Raw genomic sequence first — 27,924 nt, 5'->3', positions numbered from 1 at the left:
ATTTTGGAGGACAAAACAAACTGAAGTGTATGAAAGCACTTTGTAAACGGTGTACATGTAAAGTTTAAATACTTCATTTTTGAAATGGCTTTTGCTGCTGTTTTACTACTATCACCATTAACGTATTTGGGGTCTTTTAGATTCATAAGGCTTCATTTCCTGAGATGCGCTGGTACTGAGAATAGTCGACTTGGGTCTTGTTCTTGATCTGCCTTTTGAATCTGATAATTTGAAGTCAAATGTTTATGAATTACCTTTTCCACAAAGATATATCTAAGAGTGTATCACCTTCAAAGGTGGTAACTTCAAGGGAAGCGTTTCACACACGGGGGAAAAAAGCTTATTTGGTACATGAAATAGATGCTGGCATCACCTCTTAAGGTGAGACCTTCAAGTGTATAGGATGAAGCTGCAGACTGTTTAGATAGGGCCCCTCATACTCCATGAAGTCAGAGGGATGTCCATGATTTAACAGTAAGAACTCATCAACACTCCCTCCCCCCCTCCCCCCACCGAATGTTTCTCTCTGAAAGTGTCAATACACAGAGAGAAAGGAAAAGAAAATAGAGTGCTGTTCCTACAGGAAGAAACATAAAAGAGAGAAAAATTATGTTTACTAAAGTAAAAGGACCATAAATCTTTAATGCCTTTAGCATCATTTCATTTTATTCACCTCATTCTTTTTGATATAAGAACTTGAGGTAACTTTTTTTAAATCACAATATCCTCTTCTGCAACAGGGAAAGCTGCAGCTTTTGAACAGCTGTTGAATTATTGAAATACTCAGTTCTGTATATTTATTTATATTTAGCTCAGAGAACGTTTATTGGGAACCTGCTGTGGATGAAATGCATCCATAATCTTAGAAGCTCCCAGTTTGTAGTTGCCTTTTTTGTGAAAAATAAGCACAGAATCATTCTGTTTTGTCCCATTTTTGTATAAAGTGGAGTATTTCTTTCACATTGGGTAATTTTGTGGACCAGACTGTGACTTGATTATCAGTTGCCACATGTTACTGATTTTGGTCTTTCCTAGCCCCTTGTTGCTGTACCACATAGAATTCACTCGACAAGTAGAAATGTAAGAGAAGAAAAAACACGCTCAGAGATAAACTGTAAGTATATACTTAACACAGTTCATAATTTAACAATGAGAAATAAGATTTCAAGTTGTAATTTAGTTAACAATTACTTTTGTTTCATTTTCTTCCACATTATCTTTCTTAGTAAGTCTTATTAAAGGTAGAGTTTAATTAAGGCAGTAAGAATTTCACTTATTCCTGGGGAATTTTCTGTGACGAGAGAGGGGATGTATTTATGTTGTTACTGTTTGGGAGGAGAAATAAAACCCCTCAACCAGGCAGGACAAAAGTAACCGAGGCGCTACTTCTTGAACTGATAGGTGTGTAAAACTCTGCTAGAGAGCTTGTTGAAGTGGTTTCTGATTCACTGGATCTGTGGTGGGATGAGGTTCTTTACTTCTCATGAGCTCCCAGGTTATGTAGATGCTTCTGGTTGCAGGACCACACTTTGAGCAGCAAGGAGAGATAGAAATCTGGAAACTGGCTTAGCATCTGAGTGACCTGAGCACCTTTAAAAATGGGTTGTATGCCCCACTTTCCCACAGATTCTAATTCACTAGGTCCTGGGTCAGCCCAGGAATCTGTCTTTTAAAATAGCCCTCTGGGTAACTCTTAGGTCCACAACCGAGTCATGGGCCCACTGAGACAGACCTTTCATTCACAGGGAATCTGGTGCTGTCAGCTCCTCAGTGACAAGCTCTGCCAGCAGGAATCTGCAATAAGAGTGCCTGAACTTCTTTCTTCTTGGAAGCATTAATTCTCCGTGACTTAGAATACTAATTTAATGCAGTCAGGCTTCTGATAACAGTTTCCCGTGAATCAAAGATTTACCCTGAGGGACCTGAAATCCAAAATGACTTTAGTGAAATTAGGTAATGTGGTAACTTATGATAACTACTGAAAAGAAACTTCCCAATTTTTGGCTAGATTAGTAATAATAATAATAATAATAATACATTTCATACTTCAAGATGAATTCATCTCTTTGTCTGAAAAGCTAATAAATAAGTAGTGGCAGACTCTATCCTCTATTGCCATTTAATAGAAAAAAAGACAAAAGAAATGCAGAGATGAAGAGATTCGCCTGGAGGGTGGGGTCAGACAGCCGGTTACCAGCAAGCCCTGGACTCCTCAACCTCCAGCCCAGTGGTCTTTCACAAGTGCTGCTTCATTTCAGAAGCTGCCTCACCACACTTGTGTGGGTTTTACATGGCAGGCCCTTTGTAAACTTTCCTTTGAAACTTTGGCTGGGCCATATGCTGTATATTCAGTTCTTAGAAAAGCTTTGTGCTGGTGCTACTTGGAAGTGTTCTTAAAAAGGGAGAAATTCTTGAAAGAAAGTGCCATGCACTGTACAGAAAGCCCAGCACTGGGATTTGGTGCTCTTATTTGCCAGCAGTTGCTTGTTTGACCTTTAAGCTCCATTTGAAGCCAGATCATTTAAACTTGCTAATTTCCCTCCAAAAGTATTTTTCTGAAAATGACAACCTTAGTGTGTGTGTGTGTGTGTATACATATATATACATACATATATGTAATTTCCCATTTTTAAAAAAATTATGTCTTTGTCATTTCTTTGATAATACAGATGGTGAAATCAGAGATGTCTTTGTGTTGATTTAGAAAACTTTATGCATTCAGTACTACTGAAAATCTCATTTAAGGTAGTTTTAGCTTGTAATCTAGTTCTTTCAAAAATCATATTGTCAGACTCTTTATTGCAAAGTGTGGTTCTTTCTGAATTATTCTTTACAAATTTATATTTTTGACTGTCAGCTTGTAAGTGCATATGTGTGAGTATGCTGTTTAATACTAGACGCCTGTACCCCAGTATTTTTGAGATTCTCGTGTGCCCTCCCTTGGTGGGAGCAGGTGAATTACTATGGACCTCCTGCCTTCTCCCCCATTTGCCAGTAAAAACTGTGTCATATCCCTCTAGTTTGTTGAGGTAGCAACAGAATGAAAACCACCACTTTTGATAATTTGTGAGTTTGGTATTTGAGGCTTTTAAATCTTTCAGTGTTCTAATATCTGCTTTCTTAGAATATTTTGTTATTTTATATGAGATGTGATAGAATAGTTAATGCTGTTGTCTATAGATAGGCTTTGGAAAAATTATTTTAAAAGTTGTATATAGTAGTTCCTCTTGATAATGTTTTATGTTTACAGTTACATGGTGTCTCTCCATGCAACCAAGGCTTTCTCTTTATTAAACCAAATGGTGTGTAGGCAACATGTATATGAAAACTGACTCCTGTGCAGAAAGGCTGTTATTCTTTCCCTTTTAGGAATCCTTCATATTATTAAATATGATAAGCAAAGATTCACTTTTAGAAATAATTCCAGGGCTCTTCCTGCCAGCCATAGTAGGGTTAGTTTTTACCCATAATTGCTAGCATAGGGTCAGCAAGTGGGAATGTTGGAGTGGAGCTGTCTCAAGCTAAAAGGGAGGTTTTTGTTTTTTTAATTTTTTTTAATTTTTTTTTTTTTTTTTTTTTTTCTGTGAGAGAGAGAGACAGCATGAGCAGGGGAGGGTCAGAGAGAGAGGGAGATACAGAATCTGAAACAGGCTCCAGGCTCTGAGCCAGCCGAAGTTGGATGCTTAACCAACTGAGCCACCCAGGCACCCCAAGGGAGTTTTCATCTGGACATTAAAATAGAGATTTGTGGTGTGTATCTTGATATATGTTCTAGGAGATGGTGTAGGAAACGGAGATCAAGACAGTTACACATAAGTAAGATTTTCTCACATTATGAAGAACATCAGAAACAGCACTGCAGCCTGGGATGGTTGACCAATAATCATCTGAACAGTAGCTGGAAGATTCTGTGGCAGAAGCTTGCCATAACTTGAGGGGATTTGAAGAGAACAGGCATGAAGAATGAATCTCCAGAGGGGCTCTGCTGTGCATTCCTCCTTCTGGGAATGCATTCCCACAGGACAGGAAGGACGGGGGTATAGGAGCCCTGCTACTGTTAAGTTTGTCCTTGTTAGGAAAGTTAGTCTAAGACAACAGCTCTGCGCCCCTTCGCTCGGTGATGATACAGTCTGGTGGGGGGAAGCAGGCTTGTCCACATGTGACAGTAACACAGATGCACAAACTGTCCTCATGTAAGTTTATTACAGATTTAATTTTGCTGTTTGATAACAAATATAGGTGAGAGCTGTTCAGTAGGCCTCTATCAAGGTGAGGTGTGTGTGTCTGTATTTGTGTATATGTGTGTGTGTGTGTGTGTGTATATATATGTACATATATATATATAATATTTTAATAACTTACCTAAAAGTTATTTTATGATCTTTGGTGTGTGATCATGTGCAGACAGGTATAAGGAACCCATTATCGAAGAACCTACTCATCTTTAAGGGCCAGAATTTGATATCTGGTCCATAACAGCTATAAACTACATACATACTTACACAGCTGGAGATCTTAGAGGGCTGTGTTTCCCAGCCCTTTTCACTTATGCCTTCTATCGATAAACATTCAGATCTCATGGTTTCTTTTCAATGGTATTAACATTCACAATAGCCATACATACTAAGCTAAAATAAAAGCAATTATAAAAATTACTGTACTTTGAAATTTCACTCATTTCCTCACCTTGATTGAGAATTGGTATTTTGGCTGAAACTCTTACTAGTTGAACTGTGATGTATTTGTGATTGTGTTTTTTCTTTTTAATGTTTTCTGTTTGTGCCTCTGCTTTTATTTCAGTGGCTTTGAAGGTTTTACTCAGGTTATAAAAGCAGATAATGATAGTGAGATATAGAAATTAGAGGTAAAGATAACGAAACATTCAGTATATTGTAATAGCAAGGAAAAAGGTGAAAGTAGTATAGTTAATTTATATATGCTCTAGCTAGTTTATACTTGAGCTACAGTGGTGTGTTATTTATTGTTATATAATAAATTACCCCAAAATTTAGTAGCTTAAAATAATGAGCATTTATTCTCCCACACATTCTGAGGGCCAGGAATCCAGGACATCTTTGGGTGGTTCTGCCTCAGGTCTGTTATGAAGTAACACCAGCTGGGGCTGCAGTCATTTGAAGGCTTGGCTGGGCTAGAGGATTTCCTTCCGAGGTTACATAACTGTTAACCGAGGCTTCAGTTACTTGCCACTTAGATTCTCCTGAGGGCTGTTCACAGCATGACTTCAGAGCAAGTAGTCCAAAAGTGAGAGCCCAAGACAAAAGCCTTATCTTGGAAATGATAATGCCATAACTCTGCTGTATTCATTTGGTCACATAGATCAACCCTGGTGATGTAGGAAGGGACTACACAAATTGATGAATACTAGAAGGAGGAACCATTAAAGGCCAACTTGAAGTCTGGCTTCCAAAAGTACTCTGCCTCAATTGCTGTCTCCACCCCTAAACCCTGAGTTAAGATGGTCTCTTGTTAATGCTGGGTCACAGTGAAGTAGCAAGTTAAATCCTAACTGTAACATACACATAATTTTGCTTATCATTTTTTTTCTAGGAGAAATCCTAGGAGAGGCCTAGGATTAACAGATTAAGCTTTAAATAGCCTACCTAGACTTTCTTGGTCTTTTTCCAGCCAACAGATTCTTAATTTAAATCTTTGGTTTGTGATCTCCAAATGGTATCTGGTAAAATTAAATGTATTGCCATAGAGTAAGTTTTAGAATTATTAGGTCTTTAAGAATATAAAAGAGATCATGGCTTTATTTCTTTTCTTCTTTAGTTGGCCAAGTAAAATTTGATCCACCCTTAAGGAAGGAGACAGAACCACATCATGAACTTGTAAGTAATGTAGTTTTGGAATGTTAACGCTAAAAATAAATATTTTCATTCATCTTTGTGATAATTGGTAATGACTAAAAAATCTAGTTGCTGATATTTTCCAAAGCATTTGGGGAAATAAAAAGGTAAGTAATTGTAAAATTATAAAAAATAAATCTGTGTTGCTGAGATTGAATATTCTTAAAGTTAGGAGAAACTTACTAGTTTTACCATTCTCTTATTAAATGTTTTTAATGCTGGCCTTTTAAATTGTTTTCATCTTTGTTTTTCAGTTTTCGAGGGGCTTTTTGTATATTCAGTTGTTAGGATAAATGCCACCATTTTAAATTAAAATGTTGGACCAATACCTTACATCTCACTGAATTTATGGGCAGCCTTTTAAGAGTATAAGCCAGTTTTCTAAACATCAGGGTAGAGTCACATCTACTGGGACTAAAGCTCAGGAGAGACCACGCGTATGTAGTAGGTCAAGTCTGTCATTCATTTAAGCCTTGATAACTATGTGAATGTCCTTTTCATGATTGTTCTTTGTTAATGTTTTGTAAATACCTTCCAAGGTATATGATCATGTTTTTAGATGTAGTCTTAGAAGAAACATGTTTTGCAGATATTTAAGATGTTAATATCCTATGGAAAATTTTTAAAAATTAGACTTAAAAAATAAAATTAATCCTAATGAAATCAGGTTCCTAGAGCTCCAGATTATGTTTTTTATTTTTTTTCTTTTCTGTTCAGTACTGGGAAGAAAGTTACTGTTAATAGGTAGTAAGGATTGAAATGGAAACTTTCTTCAATTTAATGCTTATTTTAACCCACTTGACTAAAGGCATACAAACAAAGTGGAGTTTTTCTAACTCATTATACCAGCATGGAGGAAAGGAATGTTAAGGGAAAATTCTTAAAATAATTATATTATGACATTTAAACCTAACATTTATGTAGAGGATGTAGAAGGTTAACAGAAAGTAGTCATGATGTTTGTAAATGTTAATGGTATTTGTTAAGGCAGTTAGAGTTTGTTTCCTGTTTCTCTTTTGAAGTTGGCATTGCATGCATTTAAATTATATACTAGTTTTATAAAACTGTATTACAAAGAAAAGTTGTTGCAATATTGCTATTTTAGAAGCTTCTTAAGATGATTTGACTTGGCATTTGCCTTAATAAAATTATTAGCAGGACTAACCTCATTTGTGACAGTTTCCCTTTGTGAATTTGTGGCTTTTAGTCTAAGTGTAAATAACTTGGGTTTCTTGGTCTCTGCTAAACAGCCCGACAGTGATGGTTTTTTGGACAGTTCAGAAGAAATATACTACACTGCAAGATCTAATCTGGTATTTCTCATCTTCTGATTTTCTTTGTCAGCATTGTTTAGTCTTAATTGTTTTTTATTTTTTTGATCAAACATTTTGTCCAATTTTAATGAACCAGTTCTATATACTGATTATAGCAAATTTTTTGCAAAGCAAGTTAGATATATCTACTCAAATGTCTTATGTTATAAAAACTAAAAAATACTTCCCTTTTTTAATGAAAAGCATTTAATTTTCACACTCAAATGTGGGGATTTTTTTAGAAAAAAAATTACATTTCCCTATAAAAATATCATTTAATATGATTTATTTTAGTGAACTAGAAACCATCCGTATCATATATCTGTTCATATATATGAAACTGTTTTTATATATTACATATATAATGTATCTATAAATAATTTCAAAAAATAACTTACCCCTAATTAACAATGAAATCAGTCTCAGGTGAAATTACAGCTTTGTAGCATTAGGTAATATCTCATTTTCTCAGTCCAGAATTTGGGTTTTAAAGCCTCCCTGAAGTTATAAGTATTAAGGCTGTGTTACCACTATGTAAGAAAAGAGGGAAATTAACCCTGGTAAATATTAAGTAAATAGTAACTTTAATAGTTACTGTTAAATAGGGTTTTTTTCTACTTTAGTAGCTAGCCAGGGCTCTAAGTTGCCTCCGTATTTACCCTTAGACTCTATTTTTCTGCATTTTCATTGGAATTTTCCTTCTCTTTCCTTTTTCTCTGCCTTTATAACATACTTCTTTCAATTCTGGTTAATTTAAATGATTCTGTATATAAATTCTTAATTCTATGCCCTATAACATTTGTAGAACATAAAAGAGACTATTTAAACATAATTCCTCTTTTGAGGAAGTGGCTTTTTAAAAAAAAATTTTTAATGTTTATTTATTTTAGAGAGAGACAGAGCACAAGCAGGGGAGGGGCAGAGAAAGAGGGAGACACAGAATCCAAAGCACGCTCCAGGCTCTAAGCTGTCAGCATGGAGCCTGACACGTGGGTCTCAAACCCACGAACCGGAAGATCTTGACCTGAGCTGAAGTCAGCCGCTTAACCAACTGAGCCACCCAGGCGCCCTGGAAGTGGCTGTCTTGATGGGCTGAAAATACTTGGACATAGAAATTTTCAGCCGTGCAGCAAAATACACAGTGGATTGCCAGCAGGTGGTGCCTTTTGAGGAGGAGAGGGTGACATTTAGGTAACAGGTCTATGGAAATCAAAGGAGAAAAGCTTTGGGGTCAGTGTGGCTTATCTGGCTTCTGGAAGTGATTGACCAATTTCACTATAGTGTAGGAACGATTATAGAATCTTCAGGAAGAGAATGGACAGATGCCTCCAATGTTTCATGGGAATTGATGTGGGAACGGTCATTGGCACAGACCACAGTTTTGAGAGATGGCAGATAAAGAGCTGAAATTATGAAATGGGCATACTACTACTGGAATTATGGGATTAGCTCAGAAAAGGAAGATTGAAGTCATCAAAGAAGAAATGGTAGATGAAACCATGATGGCATGTGTTCCCTAGTTAGGTCCGAAGAAAGAAGGAGTGCAGAAAACTGGTTAGCACAGTGGGCGATACCTGTGTTTTGCAGCCAAAGGTAGAACCAACATGGAGGAAAAGGAAGAAGCACTTGAAAAGCTGGAAGAGTCAGTACTTGGACTGTGCCTAAAGAAAGAAGGATGCATCTGATGGTCCAGAGAGAACCAGAAAGTGTAAGGCTTGAGAGTTAACTGTCCAAAGAGGCAAGTGAGATGCAATGTCTGAAGAAAACGCTGTCAGTGATTTCTGGATTGAAGGTTTTTTTCAGAATTACACACATATAGGCTAGAATGACAGTTAGTGACATTTGTTGTGGAAATAAAAGACCATAAAATCAAAAGTTTAAACAGACTGTTATTAATATTCTCTAGAAAAGACAACAGCACCAAACCCAGAAACATGGTCTTTAGAATCACAGTTATTCTCTTCTGTTCCCTGTGTTTCTAGAACCAGCCTAGTAACATGAATAATTTATCATGGCTCTGTTCCCTAGAACTGTCCTACCCCCAGATAATCAGGAGTTTCTTATGACAGAGGGAGCAGTTCACAGGGGGTCTTGTAACAGAGGGCTTTAGGGACAGTTCACTAGTTACACAGTTCTGACAGAAGAGGGATGAATAAAACATTTGTCAGATCCTACAGCTTATAAAATCAACCTTTAAAAGTTCACTTCTGATGATGATAAAAGCTAACACTCATCTACAAGTTTTTATACACCAGGCATTCTAAACACTTCAAATGTATTAAAATCCTTGTGTTACAAATGAGGGGACTTTAGGTGCAAAGAAGCTGGGATTGGAATCTTGCTACCCAGCTAACTAATAGCCCAGCAGGGCTTTGGTCAAGGTAGCCTGGCTCAGGGATTGAAACCTAAACCCTGTCTCTGTTGCCTCTACCCCAAATACTGAGCTCGCACTCTGGTTTCTCCTTTAATCAACATATGTATGTTCCATAGTTATTGTTAGTTTTTAAAAGAATGCTCCTGTTTTATCTGTTTTTTAAATATTTATTTTGTGAGAGAGAAAGAGAGAGAGTGCATGCCTGAGCACCAGCATGGGAGCGGCAGAGAGAGAGGGAGAGAGAATCCCAAGCCAGGCTCTGCTGTCAGTACAGAGATGTGGGGCTTGATCTCTCTTAACTGTGAGATCATGACCTGAGCTGAAATCAAGAGTCGGGCACCACCCATGTGCCCCCATAGTTATTATTACTTCTTTTCTGACAGAGAGAGAGCGCGAGCCTGTGCATTTGCACGAGTGGGTAGGGGCAGGGAGGGGGAGAATCCTAAGCAGATTTCAATCCTGCGACCCTGGGATCACATCCCAAGTATTAGATGCTTAACTGAGTGAGCCACACAGGTGCCCCATAATATTTTTATTGTGGTAAAATATATAACATAAAATTTACCATTGTAACCTTTTTTAAGTGTGAAGTCCAGTGGCATCAAGTTCAGTCATATTGTGCGACCATCACCACTCTCCATCCCCAGAACGTTTTTCTTCTTTCCACACTGCAGCTCCTTACCCATGAAACAGTAATTCCCATCCCCCTTCCTTCCAGCGCCTGGCAGCCACCACTCTACCTTCTGACTCTTTGAAGTACCTCACAGATGTGGAATCATACAATAGTTGTCCTTTTCTGACTGGTTCACTTCACTTAGCATAATGTCACAACGTGTTTTAAGATTCACCCATGGTGTAGCCTGGGTCAGAAATTCTTTTTTAAGGCTGAATAATATTTCTGTGTGTGTGTGTGTGTGTGTGTGTGTGCACCACATTTTGTTCATTCATCTGTCAATGGACAGTTGGATTGCTTCCACCTTTTGACTATTGTCAGTAATGCTGCTATGAACATGGATGTACAAATACCTTTCTGATTTCTACTTTAAGTTCTTTGGGGCATAGAACAAGAGAGGGAATTACTGCATCATATAGTAATTCTACATTTAATTTTTAACGGAAATGCCATACCATTTTCCATAGCAGCTATGTCATTTTACGTTCCCACCAGCAGTGCACATGGGCTCCCAATTTTTCTACATCTTCATCAGCACGTGTTATTGTGTGTGTGTGTGTGTGTGTGTGTGTGTGTGTGTGTGTGTGTGTAAGAATAGCCATCCCAATTTGTGTGAAGTGTCCATAGCCGTTTCAGTTCCCTGATTTCATCGGTCCTAAAACTTTGGCACTGTCAACAAGAATTCCACCTGTTACAAATACTTGCTCTTGGCCACTAGAAAGAAGCCTGATGAATGCAAAATGTCCGACTGTCATCTTGGCACCAGTATGGCAGCTCTAAATCTTTCGGGACCCAGAAAATTTAGCCCTTTAAAGACTTGTTGCTTGAAAGTCCCATATCATGAATGATTTCTTATTGTTTCAAGTGCTAAATGTATTTAAGTGCTAAATGTATTCATTTTATGATTTTATAAATGAATTGAGAATATTACATCTCAGTTTTCATTATTACAATACAATGATTTTTTTAAATTTGATAATCATAATATATGAAACCAGAAGAACAGAGCTTGATCTCTAGGATTGTTAATGAGTAATAAAGGTCTGCAAATTTTGAGAAGATGCTTAAGTTTAAAAATGTCACCATAATGCAGTAATTAAATAGTAAGAGTTTTGCTTCTAGAAGAAAGCATAGGCAGTCATCTCTTTTGTTGCCTTAGCAACATTTTTCTAGGTATGTCTTCTAGGGCAAGAGAAACAAAAGCAAAAGTAAGTTATTGGGACATTACCAAAATAAGCTTTTGCACAGCAAAGGAAACCATCAGCCAGGGAAAAGGTAACCTATTAAATGAGAGAAGATATTTACAAATGATATGTCCAGTAAGAGGTTAATATCCGAAATATCTTTAGAAACTTACACAGCTCAATACCAAAAAAACAACCCAGTTAAAAAATGAGCAGAGGACCTGAATAGACATTTTGTCCAACAAACACATGAAAAGATGCCCAACATCACTAATCATGAGGCAAGTCAAACCACGATGAAAAATCACCTCATACCTGTCAGAATGGCTAAAATCAAAAAGCCAAGAAATAATAAGTGTTGGCAAGGATATGGGGGAAAAGGAGCCCTTGTGCGCTGTTAGTGGGAATGCAAATTGGTGTAGCCACTATGGAAAACAGTTTGGAGGTTTCTGAAAAAATGAAAAATAAAGATACTGTATGATCCCGTAATTATACTACTGGGTATTTATTCAAAGAAAATGAAAACACTAATTCAAAAAGATATATGCACACTTCTCTGTTTATTGCAGCATTATTTTCAGTAGCCAGGATGTTGAAACTTAAGTGTTTGTAGATAAATGGATGAAGATGTGGTATGTATATACAACAGAATATTAATTACTCAGCAATAACAAAAGATGAAAAGATGAGATCTTTCCATTTGCAACAACATGGTGGATCTAGAAGGTGTTATGCTAAGTGAAATAAGTCAGAGAAAGACAAATACCATGTGATTTCACTTATATGTGGAATCTGAAAACAAAAAGCCAAATGAACAAAGCCAAAAAAAAAAAAAAAAAAAAAAANAAAAAAAAAAAAAAAAAAAAAACCCAAACCCATAAATACAGAGAACAAGCTAGTAGTTGCCAGAGGCGAGGGGGACAGGAACTGGTCAAAATGAATGAAGGGAGGTGGGAGGTACAGGCTTACAGTTACCAAATGAATTAGTCACCGGGATAAAAGGTGCAAGAGAAGGAATATAGTCTGTGGTATTGTAAGAGTGTGGCCTGATGATCAATGGTAGTGTGGTTGTGGTGAACACAGCATACTGAATAGAGGTTTGGATCACTGTGTTGTATACCTGCAACTAATGCAATAGGTGTCAACTGTACTATAGTTTTTTAAAAAAAAGAGAAATGCTTTTTATCCTAATGAGGTCCCAGTAGTTCATTTTTGCTTTTGTTTCCCTTGCCTCCAAAGACATAGCTCTAGTAAGAATTTGCTGCGGCTGAGGTCAGAGAAGTTGCTGCCTGTTTTTCTCCTATAGTATTTTGATGGTTTCCTGGCTTACTTAGGTCTTTAATCCATTTTGGATTTATTTCTGTGTATGGTGTAAGAAAGTGGTCCAGTTTCATTCTTCTGCTGTCCAGTTTTACCAGCACCATTTACTGAAGATACTGTCTTTTTACCATTGTATATTCTTCCCTGCTTTGTCGAAGATTAGTTGGCCATAAATTTGTGGGTCCATTTCTGGGTCCTCTATTCTGTTTCCTTATCTGGATGTCTGTTTTTGTGCCAGTACCATACTGTCTTGGTGATTACAGCTTTGTAATGCAGTTTAAAGTCTGGAATAATTGTGATGCCTCCAGCTTTGGTTTTCTTTTTCAACATTAATATGGCTATTTGGGGGTCTTTTCTGATTCCATACAGATTTTGGAATTGTTCTAGCTCTGTGAAGAATGCTAATGTTATTTTGATAGGGATTGCATTGATTATGTGGATTGCTTTGGGTAGTATCAACATTTTAACGATATTCTTCCAGTCCAGGAGCATGGAATGTTTATCCACTTATTTGTGTCTTCTTCAATATCTTGAATAAGCTGTCTGTAGTTCTCAGCATACAGATCTTTTTATCTCTTTGATTAGGTTTATTCCTAGATATCTTACAGGTTTTGGTGCAGGTATAAATGGGATCAATTCCTTGATTTCTCTTTCTACTCCTTCCTAACTGGTGTATAGAAACGCAACTGATTTTTTTGATTAATATGATTTCTTTTCTTTTCTTTTTTTAAGTTTATTTTTAGAGAGGGAGAGAGGGTGTAAGCAGGGGAGAGAGAGAGAGCGAGCAAGAATCCCAAGCAGGCTCTGCACTGTCAGCATAGAGCCCGATGTGGGGTTGAGCCCACGAATTGTGAGATTATGACCTGAGCTGAAATCAAGAGTCAGAGACTTAATCGACTGAGCCACCCAGGCGCCCCACTGCAACCGATTTCTGTACGTTGGTTTTATATCCTGTGACTTTGCTGAATTCATGTATCTGTTCTAGCAGTTTTTTGGTGGAGTCTTCTGGGTTTTCCACATAGAGTATCTGCAAAAAGTGAAAGTTTGACTTCTTCCTTGCCAATTTGTATGTGTTTTATTTCTTTTTGTTGTCTGATTGCTGAGGTTAGGACTTCGAGGTCAGAGTGTACATCCCAGTCATGTTCCTGGCCTTAGGAGGAAAGCTCTTAGTTTTTCCCCATTGAAGATAATATTAGCCATGGGTCTTTTTTTTTTTTTTTTAAGGTTTATTTATTTTTGAGAGAGAGAAAGAGAGAGACAGAGTACAAGCAAGGGAGGGGCAGAGAGAGAGATGGAGTCATAAAATCCAAAGCAGGCTCCACGGTGCTCGAATTCACAAACCATGAGATCATGACCTGAGCTGAAGTCGGATGCTCAATGGACTGAGCCACCCAGGCACCTGAATCAGAATAGCCTTTAACTCAGAAGGTCATTATGAGAATTAATGACCAATACATATTGAGTATATTGAGTGCTACCCAATTGATCATTGTCAGTAAATATAACAAAAGTACTTCAAGAAACCCCTGAATTAGGTCAAAATTGAATAAAATCTGAAAATAAAATTAAATTTATTCGGGAAAAGAAACAGTAAATGCCAACTTTGTTTATTTTTAATTTGTTACACTATTACTTACTATTAAATTTATGTGGTGTGGCTACTTTTCTTACCTAATATAATAAGACAGTTTCTAAGGAGAACTCATTTATAATTGCACAATGATAGGACATTTTCTAGAATGGCAAACCTTGGGGCGCCTGGGTGGCTTAGTCGGTTAAGCGTCCGACTTTCGCTCAGGTCATGATCTCGCGGATCGTGGGTTCGAGCCCCACGTCGGGCTCTGTGCTGACTGCCAGCTCAGAGCCTGGAGCCTGTTTCAGTCTGTGACTCCCTCTCTCTCTGACCCTCCCCTGCTCACGCTGTCTCTCTCTCTCTCTCCTAGAAATAAAACATTAAAAAAAAAAAATTTAGAATGGCAAACCTACCCTGTTTGATCTTCATGTCCAAGTTCTCCATGTCAGAGTCATGAATACTGCTCAGCATTTATCTGTTAGTGTTATGACCTCACTTGCTTCTCTGACTTTTTAAGAACATCTTTTTTGATTTGTCTGAGATTCAATCCCTTTTTACTTCTGTAAGTTACCATATTAAAAGGTATCTTACAATGACCTTATTCAAATAATAACTTTCTCATTTTTGATGAGGAAAGAAATTATCTTATTCTATTCTCTGTTTTGTTGATAAAATATATTGCTGCCATATTTTTTCTTTTATATTTTTGTAGCCAGCTCTATCAGTTCTGTTAACGTTCTGCTGTTTTCTCATCAGATATAGGCTTTGCAACCTCACAAAGGGCTTATAAAAAAAGAAAACAATGAAAAACGTTTTCTTGATCATGTAATTTCCCTTTCCCATGTTCTGTGTTCTATCCTTTATCTTTTTCAGTGCTTTCTGGCTCTATCCTACGTTTAGAAATACTTCCCCATTCACTAAAACTGAAGTTAGGATTTTCTGACCCAAAAAGATATTTTCATTGGGCTGGAGTGACCATCTTCAGTTTTTGTTTGAGCATTCAGGTTGAGTCCACATAAATCTATTGCATGTTTTCATTCCATGTTGCTACTTGTTTGACTTTACTGTATAGCTGAACATTGTCATTTATTAATAAGTTGACACCTCATTTGTTACTAATTCTTTTGTTTCTCTTGGCGTGTTCATCTGTGTTCTTACTTAGCTTATAAAGGATTGTTGTGTTTTTCCTTCATCTAGGATCATCTTGAGTACTTTTCCAAGCATAATTTTAGTAGCATTTTTCTATTACAGAATAGCTTCCAAGTACTTTTTGATAAATGTCTTGGATCAGTCTTTCTTAGAGTATTTTAAATATATATAAATGGCTACTAACTTTGCCCAAGTTTTACTTTTTTTCCTTTCTTTTTTATTCTCATATTTCTTGAATGACTTACAGTCTGAGTCCCTGCCATATAATAGGTGGTTGGTAAATCTTAGTTGAATTATATGAGATTCAGTACTGATGAGAGGACTTAGTGTAATTCTTTTACCTGATGACATTCCTAGCACATTGTTTTTGTTTCATGGTTGCTAAAAACAGGAATTAATAAAGAATGGGCCCCTTTTAATTTTAGCTTTCCTGGTAGGGTTTGATACATGGCACATTTAGTCATCACACTGGGATATGCAACTTCTCCCTGGCCAGAATGTTATTCTGCTTATGAACCTATGTACAATTTTCTATTAAAATACTACATTTGTTATTTTAGACTCTTACCTTCCTAATTGCTTTGCTAATCTCAGTGGATTTTTTTCAATCATTATTATCAACCTGACAATTGTCATGTACCATAAGATGACTGTTTCTACAACAGCCACATGATAATGTGTTTATATAACAGAAGCTATTGCCATTCTGCACAAATGTACACTTTTAGAAGCCATCATTTGATTAGGGGCTTAAGAAATTCCATTGGCTAAAGAGATTGCTGGTATGGTAAAGAAGGGAAGGTTACTTGTAGCTGAAGGAAAAAAATTGAATTTAGTAGAAGTGTATTCATTGAGATTAGTACTTCTCTTTACTGGATTCCAAAGAGTAAACGTTCCTGTACAAAGTCATGACCACTTAAATTGTACAGCAGAATAATTGGTAGTCTTATGATAACAGTGATATAATCCTATTAAGATATATCATTATGAATTAAATAGAGCCAGTATCCATTTGCATTGGAATTTCATGTGATACCAGTGTGATGGCTGACTAATCTTTTTTTTGATGTATTATCTGTTCTGTCACTGGTAGGAATGTTTATTATGCATGAAAGAATACAAATATTGAAGAAGACAAGATCTGAATCTTGTCTAAACCAGGATTTTGATTTTGATTTTCATCAGATAATCTTTTTGACAGGTCTAGGAGTACTTAAATGTTAAAAAGTGCTTTTCACTTAAATGTAATGTATCGCTTAGAATTCTTGTATTCTTAGACTTAGTATTTTTGTTATTTAAAATTTGTGTGCCTTAACAAGGCTGGAGTGTTAGTTATCTGCTTACAGGAAACTGAACTACCGGCATTTAAACAAGAATTTATTTTAAGGGCCTAGTTAGTGTGTGCTAGGTACTATTCTAGACTCTGGGCTGTAAGGGAAGAAGGTTAAACTTAACAACTTCCCTTTTTTGAGGAGCTCACAGCCTGGTTTCTAATTTTATAAGTTGGTTAGTAAATTAATTAAAAGGCAGTTTAAGTGCTAGAGGAGAACTATGTATTAAATGCCGTGGAGACATGGGAAAGGTTGCACCTTTCTTCCTATACAGTGTTGGAAGCCTACTCCAAGGAGGTATCTTTTGCATTAAATCCTGACTGTGCATCTGGCGACACCTTGTATAATCAGAAAACACTTTAAGCATTCTATATTCTGATGAAAATAAAACTCATTTTAAATGTTAAATATTCCCCCTTTATTGTTAAAATCATGCTTGAAATACAGTGACTTAAGGGGAGAAAGGAAACTTTAGTTTGTACTTTCCATAGTTGTTGGAAAACATAATTTTTTCCCCAAGAAGGCATTTGAGTTGAGCATATATATTGTTAGTCCCTTTAAATTTCAGTTCTTAACTCTACAACCTGTCGCATTCAGGGGAAACGTTTCGTTAAGGAACTGCCTTAGTAATACTCATTTGAAGTTTTCACTACTTAGCTCTTTAAAAAATTATTAAAAGCCCTTTAAGTGTAATATGCAACCTTGGCCATGTTCATCCATACAATTTACTTAAAAAGAACACCTGTTCTGTATGTTTAAAAATTATTACCTGTCTGAAGCAGCAGTAGAAATATGTGAACGTATATAAGTACCTAATTATTGCAGATCTTCTTGAACAAAGTCAAGATTTTTGTTGCTTGTTCTCTTCTGTAATCATTTTGCTTCATTATAGCTTTGATATTAAATACTTTATTTGCACATTTTTCTTTCTAAAAATTGGTTTTTTTTACAAATTTTAATTAAGAAAGCAATAACCATAAATGAAACTTATATGTATTATTCAGACAAGTTCCCAGAAAAATACTGAACTTAAATAATAAAATATATAAACCACAACTACAAACTTCTGACATCTTTTATTGTTGGAAGTCCCACCATGCCTTTATTTTTAAAGAACATCTAGCAATACAGATTTATTTGCAATCTGTGGTTTCTTTATTAAAATATGTATCTTTGTGTATTATGATTTGTGATATATTACTATTTTGCTAAATACATCATTTTGTACTACTAGGATCTACAACTAGAATATGGACAAGGACATCAAGGTAGTTACTTTTTGGGTGCAAACAAGTAAGTAAAGTTCTTTTTAAATTAAATTTAAATTCAAGAATAATTAAGTTGGTTTATATTTTAATCTATATATATTACATATCTATTCTATGTTTTATTATATATTTAATATATAAACATATGTTAGTATTTCCAGACATAAATTATATTAGTCTGGTAGGTAGGTTTTATAATATGCTTTCAACTTTTCTTCGTTGCAACCTTGCTAATCATTTAGGCAGTAATTGTCATAATGGGGACATTGTTTTTTTTTTATATCAAGGTACTTTGTAGACCTTGTTAGAGAAAACAAAGTACATTCCAACTGAAGACAATATGTTTCAGATTTTTTTCTTTTATTTTTAAGGTTGACCTGTTTATTCCTTATAAAACTTGCTTTGGTACATATCCCAGGTGTGTTGGCTCTGAAAATAGTTTGAGGTATTCACACTGTTAGAAATCTTTATCCTAACTTTTTAGCTTTTAAGAGCTTTTCAAAAAGTAGATAGTAGTTAAAATGCATCTAGTGTCTTCAGAATTATCAATTCCTGCAAGAAGTAAATCCAACAATTATTCAAGGCCTCTGCTGTACACCAGTCACTCTCTAGGTGGTATACCACTGTAGTGGAAGGCAGCTTACGAGGAGGAACAATTTAAGTTGTTCATAGTCCTCAGCAGAGTAAGGGGACAGGACCCTGCTGTTCTTTGTAGATTCTCATTTTCTGAGTTCGTGGATAAGTTACCATTATAAAATCTAATTGCAAGGAAATACTATTTAAGTTGTCAAAAACTTCCAGCAATGTAGATATTGTTTGAACAATCAGAACTTAAAATTTCAACATATAATTTCACTTACATTGGAGAGTTGAAAAATATATATATATATGTCTGCAGTTTAAGCATTTGAGGAATGGTGACTAAGACAAGTAGTTCAGATTTAAAGATAATGCAAAATCATGTCTCCTTTTTTTAGACGAAATACCCTATCTTTTCTCAACACAGAGAAAAGATTTTGAATGACAGCCTAGAGAACTGCATTAGTTTGGATTTAAGCCGAACTTGAGTTAAATACGATGAGGTTTTTTTTTTTTAATTAACCTGATTTATGGTTCCTAAAATGGAAAAAACATAAAATTTCCCCGATAGAAAAATGACATTTTTTCTAACTAGTAACTGTGTGCTATTTATAATCTCTCCTGATTCACTGATGGACAGCAAAGGAAGATTTGCCTCATAGTGGTTAACAAATACAAATTCTGAAGTGCTTTTTTTGTTATTTTGTCTTAATTTAAGGTCACTAGTTTTAAGGACCTTGTTAGCAAATTTTGGTGTATTGTAAGAGACGGTTGATGTGGAGAAATACCTCCTTTACACTTTTTTGGCTCATTTTAAGTATATTTTTAAATTATATACTACCAAAAATGCAAGAAGATACATGGCCCATCACTTAATGCTTTTCCAGATTCCTTAGTTCCCATTGTCTAATATCTGATTGTTAGACATTTTCATAGTATATAGTTACTTTGGCTAGGTAAAATGTTAATAATTTGCCCAACCTTCATTTTTTGATTAATTGGATCCCTGCTTAAGGAACTATAGTCTATATAACGAATCACTGGCAAGGTAGGTTGGCCAAAAATTTGACCTTTGGCTGTGTTTCGTGTACAGGTATATACATACATGTGACATGAGCATGGATGTAGCACTTCTCTTGCTGTACTGATACGTCTGCTTTATTCTTGTGACCAGGCAGTGTTTTAAAACTCACAGGATTTCCTGCTTTCTCCATAGGTGATCAGGCAGACAGATTTCCATTTATGGGCTTCTACCTATTCCAGACCATACAGGAACTAAGATAGGGTATAGGTTGTTTTGTTTTGTTTTGTTTTTAATAGAATATGTATTTTGACTTAACTGAGTTTTCTTTTCTTTTGAAGGCTGTTATTGGTGTCAACTTTTCTGATTATTTAAAATGAACAAAATACTGTTTTTAAGAGAAAACTAAATTATTTCTGATTGTTTTTAATTTAGAGCAAAAATTCTAAAGATAACTTTAATTCTCAAGACTTAAGTAATGGTGAAAAAAGTACATTGAATTACACACTTCCTGGCACAATTGGATGTAATAGTAGTGAATGCCATATCTGGAGTCAGAACTGTCTCTTCCTGTAAGCTCTGTGACTTTGAGAAATTTACCTCAATTTTCTCTAGTAAAATGGGGATTATAATAGTCCCTGCCTTGTGAAGTGGTAAGGGTGAAATGTAATAATCATTGCAAAGCATTCAGGATGGTTTAGTAAATACTTAATGATTGCCCTTATCTGTGTAGTATTTACTCAGTAAGTAATTTTTGATTATAAAAGCAGTGAATATGAGTGAATAAAACTGCTCTTTAGTTTTAAAGAAATAGGAAATTTTTTGTTTTGTCTTCAACTGTATTCAGGACAATACTTAAAGATTGTTTTTAGTCAGTTGGGCAATTTTAGAAGATTTCAGCAACCAGCATGTGAATTTCTTAGCTAATTTGAATATGCTAAATATTTTGGCTGTGGGGTTTTTGTATTGTTTTTTTACTTCCCTATATCTGTTTCTTCGCTTTCATCAGTTGAATCTGTGATTGCATATTGTTCCCCATTTTTAACATCTTCATCCAGATTTCCTAATTATTTTAGATAGACTTAGTAACTCAGTATCTGTGGACATCATTTTTGTTTTATTTTGTTCATTACTTTCTAAAAAATTCCATAACGGAAGAATCCACCTGGACCAATGAATAGTGACACTGTTTATTGTATAGCACCAAGTGTTAGTGATTAAATCAGTCTTACTTTTCCCCAGGGCTCACAAGATACAGTATTTACAATAAATGAACCTCTTAGCAAATTTAGCCCTGTTTCACTTTCTCTTTATTAAAGCCTTTGAAAAGCAAATTATATATCCTACTTTTCATTAACACTTCATGAATTATATACCTTATTAACAAAATACCTGTAAAACATAGTAGGGAATTTACTAGTAAGTAAATTAAAAATATACGTGAGTCCATAGCAGTAAAGCTAGCTGCTTTTCCATGTCTTATTCAACCTTTCTTTCTTATTCTTGGAGAACGTAGTCCTCTTGGGAGGATTCTTTTTTAAAAAGTGGAATGCCATTTAAGTCAAATTAAATATGGTAACTGAAAAATAAACTACATTTTTACTTTACCTCTTAATTGTTCTCAAATCTGAATATTCTTTATTGAAAAAGAGGTGCCCCCCAAATATTGGCATGTGCTTAAGAAAAAAGTTTTTTCCTATCTTCTAACATGATGTAAAAGCACACTATGATACTATATTTAACTTGTTAACAGTTTAAAGCAGTGCTTCCTAAATTTTCGGTCTAAGGATCCCTTTACAGTCTTAAAAATTATTGAGGACTACAGAGAGCTTTTGTTTATATGAGTTATAACTGTTAGTATTTACAGTATTGTAAATTTAAACAGAACTTTTCAAAATATTTATTTACTTAAAATAGTAATCTACTCGTTACATGTTATCATAAGTAACATTTTTTAGTGTGTGTATTTAAAAAAATCTTCATGGGGCAACTGGGTGGCTCAGTTGGTTGAGCGTCCGACTCCGGTCATGATCTCGCAGTTCGTGAGTTCGAGCCCCACATCAGGCTGTCAGCTCAGAGCCTGCATCCGATCTTCTCCCCTCTTCTCTTTGCCCCTCCCCCACTTGCGCTCTCTACAAAAATAAATATTTTTTAAAAATTCCTCATTAAGGACCAATTTAAATGCCACCTCAAACCTAACACCACTCAGTTCCTCTCATGAGACTTAGAAGCAGCAAATAATCGCATTAATAGATTTTATATATGTCCATGTAATTCACAAACTTTTTATTGAGGCCTACTAATAATAATTTTTATGAAAAACAGCTATCTTTCTGAAACAGTAATGTAAGAAAATTGGCATTGTTTTACATTTTTTGCAAAGCTCTTTAATATCTGGCTTAATAGAAGACAGCTGGATTCTCATATCTGCTACTAATCTGTTGTGTTATCTTGTATTTTATAACCTCTGGAAAACTCCAGAGTTTCATTCTCGATGAGAAAATAAGAGTGAAGAAGGTAAAGGCTTTTTTGTGTTATATGCGTTATGAAGATAGTTTTGTTTTTGCAGACCCCTACAGGAGGCTCAGGGACCTCCAGGACCCCTAGACCACACTTAGAAATGTTGCTTAGTCCATCATAAAAAAGAAAATGTGAATTGAGTACTTACTATATTTTAAATTACTATTCTAAGCATTTTACCCATAGTCATTGTATCTTCACATAAACCCTTTGATGTAGGTACTGTTACAATTCCTGTTTTACAGATATGGAAACTGAAGCATTGGGAAATCAAAGTACTTATCGAAGGCCACACAGCTTACAGTGGGAGAGGCGGGACTCAGATGCAAGCTGTCTTTGCTTTGTAGGCTGGCGTCATTTATGATCCTGCCGCTAGTCAGAAGCTCTGGCCTTCCTACAACTAGCCCTTGAAGAGCTTTATGCTTTATGCTTGAAGAGCTTTATACATTTGCCTGAAGTACCTCACTTATTTTTTATCTGCAAAGTAGGATTTGCAATTAGTTTATGGCCTTCCCATATCACTTACCACTTGAGTTAGAGCTTTGTCATTTTTTAATACTTAGAGTGTTGGTAAACTGACCTAATTAAAATATTTGAAGACTAAAAGCTATTCTGTTGCTCATACCAGCTAACTATACCTTTCAATTTCTCTGGTTTTATGTTTTGATAATTCAAAGGGCAGTTTTTTCCAATATATATCAGAGGGAAAAATGACTAGAAGGTTTTGCCTTACACTTTGAGGAGAGTAAGTTTTCTGTTGGCTCACTTTTACCTCTAATCTATTAGTAACCATATTTCTCCGTATCCCGTTGGCTTTAAGAAAGCTACTGAGTTTTGGTGTTTGAAGAGTGTGATAGAGGAAGTCCGCTGCATGGACTCGCAGGGAAAAGTAAGGGAACTTCAGGAATGCCATGAGTTATCTCTCACATTCCTGAATATTACAGTTTCATCAATTGCTCCTAATGATAAAATCCTCACACCTGGTCTGATACAGGCTTAGTCTCCCAAAAGTGTAAATGTGTTTGCCAGTACACCACTGGAGAACAGATACTTCAGGTAAGTGAGTGTCTTCTGTGAAAGCAAAGTGCTACTACATTCATGTATTCACATCACATGCATGCATGCTTTTGCAGAGATCCAACATGTTGAGTTTCATTTTGTAGGATTGCCTGAGAGCATGACGTTTTTTTAAAGTGTGTCACCTTCCTTATTTTAAGAAAAAGAAAATATAATTTCAGGTGTCAGGTAAAATGTTCCAGGTAGAATTTGAACCCTGGAAACCCCTGACTGTGACCCTGCAATTATGGTTTTGTCAGTCCTATTGTGACATTTCATGGTGGGTTGTCCTCTGTTCGAACTGGTATTTTTCAGTAAACATTAGGATTTATTTTGTTCATTTCAAATACATGTACAAAGACATTAGCAGCAGAAAATACAGATATATTATTAAATATAACTTGATGTTCTATAGTATGGAGATCTTTGTAGCTGACGTAAGTAGTAAAAAGTAATTTAATTTATGGTTAAGGTTCAAACGATGAAAATACGTACTTCGTATGCATTTCCTTTTTCATTCACATGAGTTTTTGGTTTTTGTTTTTTTCTTTTAAGGAGTCTTCTGAAGTCTGTTGAAGAAGAGTTACATCAGCGGTAATTTTGGTTTTTAATTAAGCTTAAAATACCCTATGTCACAGATGAGTAGAGTTTGTTTTCCCCTTTCTCTGTCATGTAGCCTTGCGTTGTTTTGTTGTTTAATTCTGAATCCTGTAAAGCCGCAGAAATAAAATGCTGTCTTGCAGCAGCCATTCCTACACTTTCTAAAATTTCTTCTTAAGCCATTTTGGTAAAGTCCATTTAGTAACAGTGGAATTATCCTTTGTCCTTAGAGGGCATGTGGCACATTTAGAAGATGATGAAGGGGATGATGATGAATCCAAGCAGTAAGTTTTTTCTGTTTTTGATAAAAAGTGTCATTTGATGTGATTTCATAAATCTAACAGCTTTATATTGACACTATTATGGGTTATACCACAGTGTCTTTCTCTAATCTAGTTGTATTAGTCAGCTCAAGCAACTTTAACAAAATACCATGGAGAGGTGGTCTAAACCTCTGTCTCACAGTTCTGGAGGCTGGAAGTTCAGGCTCCAGCTGCTAGCCAATTTGATTCCTGGTGAGAGCTCTCTTTCAAGCATGCAGATGGCTGCCTTGTCACCATGTTCTCACATGGGCCCTCAGTGCATACATGCGTTCAGAGAAAGAAATTTCTCCCCCTTCTCATTGAAGGCTTCTTACCCTCTCCAACTGGGACCTTATGCTTACGACCTTATTTAACCTTCCACTAAACACTAGAATATGAACACAGTTCAGCCAAGTTGTCTACCTCTCTGGCAAGGATCACTTTTCCTCCCATTTTCAGTAATGTGGTCTTCATTTCCATCACAGACCTCCATCATTTCCACCACAGAATGGCCTTTAAGGTGTACATTCTACCAGTATTCTGTTGATGATTATTAATGTCTTCTCTAAGAAAACGGAAACTTTCTCTTCATCTCTCTTCTTTTTTTTTTTTTTTAATGTTTTATTTATTTCTGAGAGAGAGCATGAGCAGGGGAGGGTCAGAGAGAGGGGGAGGTATAGAATCTGAAACAGGCTCCAGGCTCTGAGCTGTCAGCACAGTCTTCAGCTCTCTTTCTGATCTCTCACCAAAATCACTGTTAGCATCCATATTTGTAACATGTACCTCAGAACTCTTCCGACCCCTTCCTGTTAATCGGTTCTCCAGGTGTGCCTGGAGAAGTTAAAGCTGCTTCTCCAGGTGTGCCTGGTTGACTCAGTCAGTCGAGCATCTGACTCTTGATCTCAGCTCAGGTCATGATCTCACTGTTCATAGGATTAAGCCCTGCACTGGGCTCTGTGCTGACAGCATGGAGCCTGCTTGGGATTCTCTGTCTCCCTCTCTCTCTCTCTGCTCCTCCCCCACGCGCTTTCTCTCTCTTTCCGAAAATAAATAAACTTAAAAAAAAAAATCTTAAAAAAGAAAGCAAAGCTTCCTCCACATTGGGGTATTTGTTGTAGCAGTACTCCACTCCTTGGTACCAGGGTGTGTCTTAGCTTGGACTGCCATTACAGAATACCACAGACTGAGTGACTTGAATAACAGAAATTTATCACAGTTCTATTCTGTTCCTGTTGAGGGCCCTCTTCTGGCTTGTGGACAACTGCCTTCTTGCTGTGTCCTTGGATGGGTTTTTTCTTCGTGTGTACAGAGAGAGAGAGGAGAGATCTCTCTTCCTCTTTTTATAAGGTTCTCTTGGATCAGATATACAGGAATATTTTCACTTAATGTAAGCATTGAGGCTTAGTTTTTTTAGGTTCTTTTTTTTTTTCTTCTGTAAAGAAAGGTTCAGTTTCATGGTAGAGTGACAAGTACCTGACTAGCAGTTGGAGGCATGAAGGCATAGGTTTTCTTTTCTGTCTCAGTACTCTTTGACTTTGAATCAGGTCACTTAACCTCTCCGGACCTCTGTTTCCTCATCTGAGAGTGTATGCTCCATCTTTTAATTTTTTGTACATCAAAAACTCCAGTACTGAGTTATACTGAATCTTAGCTTCAATCAGATAAATTCTGCCTAAAATTTTATAGACACTGTATGTAGCTTTTGATGAGCTTCATCAGAAATATTTCATCTATAACAATAATAAAAATGAAGCTTACATTGTGATATATTCTTATACTCTATCATTTTGCTATTTTTCCCTAACTACTTGCTGTGTTTTTATTCAGTTGATATAAGCTGGAATTGTAGTTATCTTTTCCTACTTTAATTTGAAACCAAGAAAGCATATCTACTTAATTACTTCTGAATAAAACTTCATTCAGCATACCTTGAACATTGTACAGAACGTTTTGGAAAACACTCTTGATCTCAGAAAAGGGAACTTGTTTATGTAAATTTTCTTCCATATCTTTGAAAAATTAATTACACTTTAGTAATAATTCAATTCTGATTCTAAACATTTACGTTTTTATAGTTCAACCATGAAAGCAAAAGTTCCACCTCCTTTGCCACCAAAGGTAAGCAGGTTTGTTTTTCAGTGTGAATTACGTGTTGGTGTGGGTGCGGGTGTGTGTGATTGTTCTGTCACGTTAGCACTTTATTATCGTGACTCTGTAGCTTATTGGCACTTTGAGATCCACAAAAAAACCTAAAGTTACTAATCATGGTATTAATGATTGTGATTAATTTTGGTTGTCTTTTTTTAACTATCCAACTTGTCATTTAGTATTTATTCCAAATAATAAGTTCTAGAAAACTTGTACATGAAGATGATTAAATTAATGGGTTAGTATTATTTCACCTGGCTAGAAATTTCACATTTTTTGAAAGATTTTATCCTTCAGAAGCTATGATCTACTAGTAAGTGATTTCCTAAGAATAGGTAATGGATAGTGATTTATCATAATAGATATTTAATTATCAGAAGGTACGTTTACATTAAAAGTACAGAAAAGACAGTAATTTTCAAAACTTTTTAGCACAGTGTTTTGTCAGAAGCATTGTAAAAAGCTAAAATTCTTCTCACTGATGGGTTTTTTTAAGGCAAACTGAGTTAATATAGGTAATACTAATATAAATTTATTTTGAGTTTATATACACAGCAAATTTTAATTATAAAATGAGCTTGTTACAAGGTTTGAAATCAGGGTTTATAAATGAGAATTAGAGTCTGACCAGTCTTGGCATCTAATGTATTACTATATTTTATTTTATTTCATTTTATACTTAAAGAAAATTATGACTCACACAGGTAAATAATACTGTATTTGCTTGTTTAGTTTTACATTAGAATTTCAAAAACATAAGTGTGAGCAATCTTTCTAGTAAGGGACACATTAAGAATTTATACATTTTCCAATCCTTCAGCTGACCGGGGCTTTTTCCACTGTCTGCACAGAAAGTTTCTTAGCCATTTCATACTGCTGTGTTAGTCTTTTCTAGTATGATAAAATTTTAATTGGTATCTTCTTCTGCCCCGGTCTGAAAGGTTAAGCATTAACATAAAAGACACTGAGTCATCTAAAAGAGACAGTTTAGTCTTGTAAAGAACTGAAATTTGATTAGTCTGAATGTTTAAAATAAAAAGAGACTCATTTAAATTGGAGATCAGAAAAAGCAGAGTATTCTTATTTAGCAGGTCTAGATAGGAAGGCTTGTGAAGGAATTAATAGGGGCCTTTTTTTCTCCTGAGAAGACATGTACATTTTTAAGATACATATTAAGATAATATGAATCAGTTGAATAACCTTAAAGCTCAGCTAGTAAACACAGTTCAAAAGCCTCTGATGTAGAATAATATTTACCTAAGGAAAAATGTTTAATATTTTTCTTTCTAAATGAAACAGGTCATTTCATCTTTGATCATTGTTCTCCTTTTCTGTATTATTTCAGCCTAAGTCCATATTCATACCACAGGAAACTCATTCTACTGAGGATGATAATCAAGGAACTATCAAGAGATGTCCCGTGTCAGAGAGCCCAGCAAAACCATCCCAAGTTCCACCTAGACCGCCCCCTCCCAGATTACCTCCACAAAAGCCAATTGCTTTAGGTACTGGGGGAAGGGAGGGTGAAATAAGCATGTTGCCTGGTTTTCGTACTATGTGAAGAGAATGGAGGGAGTCTTTCTTTTAAGAGTATTTGAAATTCCTTTGAGGGAGGGGAAAAGAAAGACAATGACTGTAGAGAT

At 35.7% G+C, this 27,924-nt stretch overlaps 1 protein-coding gene across 4 annotated transcripts in view; it reads left to right on the top strand.

Moving 5' to 3' along the window:
* Positions 1 to 27,924, top strand: part of MAP4K3 (mitogen-activated protein kinase kinase kinase kinase 3) — a 194,724-nt gene that overhangs the window by 133,780 nt on the left and 33,020 nt on the right. For 3 of the 4 annotated variants that reach the window (XR_005531592.1, XM_039251257.1, XM_039251259.1), the window contains 8 exons: positions 1,036 to 1,114; positions 5,794 to 5,852; positions 7,121 to 7,183; positions 18,022 to 18,080; positions 23,787 to 23,825; positions 24,062 to 24,115; positions 26,209 to 26,251; positions 27,627 to 27,786. Coding sequence is in view for 3 of the 4 variants with exons in the window: in XM_039251257.1 (XP_039107188.1) it covers positions 1,036 to 1,114; positions 5,794 to 5,852; positions 7,121 to 7,183; positions 18,022 to 18,080; positions 23,787 to 23,825; positions 24,062 to 24,115; positions 26,209 to 26,251; positions 27,627 to 27,786 (556 nt within the window). In the remaining variant the exon portion in view is untranslated. The remainder of the gene's footprint in view (positions 1 to 1,035; positions 1,115 to 5,793; positions 5,853 to 7,120; positions 7,184 to 18,021; positions 18,081 to 23,786; positions 23,826 to 24,061; positions 24,116 to 26,208; positions 26,252 to 27,626; positions 27,787 to 27,924) is intronic. The other variant, XM_039251258.1, reaches the window with a different exon arrangement.

This window comes from Hyaena hyaena, unplaced genomic scaffold (assembly GCF_003009895.1).
Source record: "Hyaena hyaena isolate Hyena2069 unplaced genomic scaffold, ASM300989v1 scaffold_388, whole genome shotgun sequence".
Lineage (NCBI taxonomy): Eukaryota > Metazoa > Chordata > Mammalia > Carnivora > Hyaenidae > Hyaena > Hyaena hyaena.
This window is presented reverse-complemented; position numbering and strand designations above follow the sequence as displayed.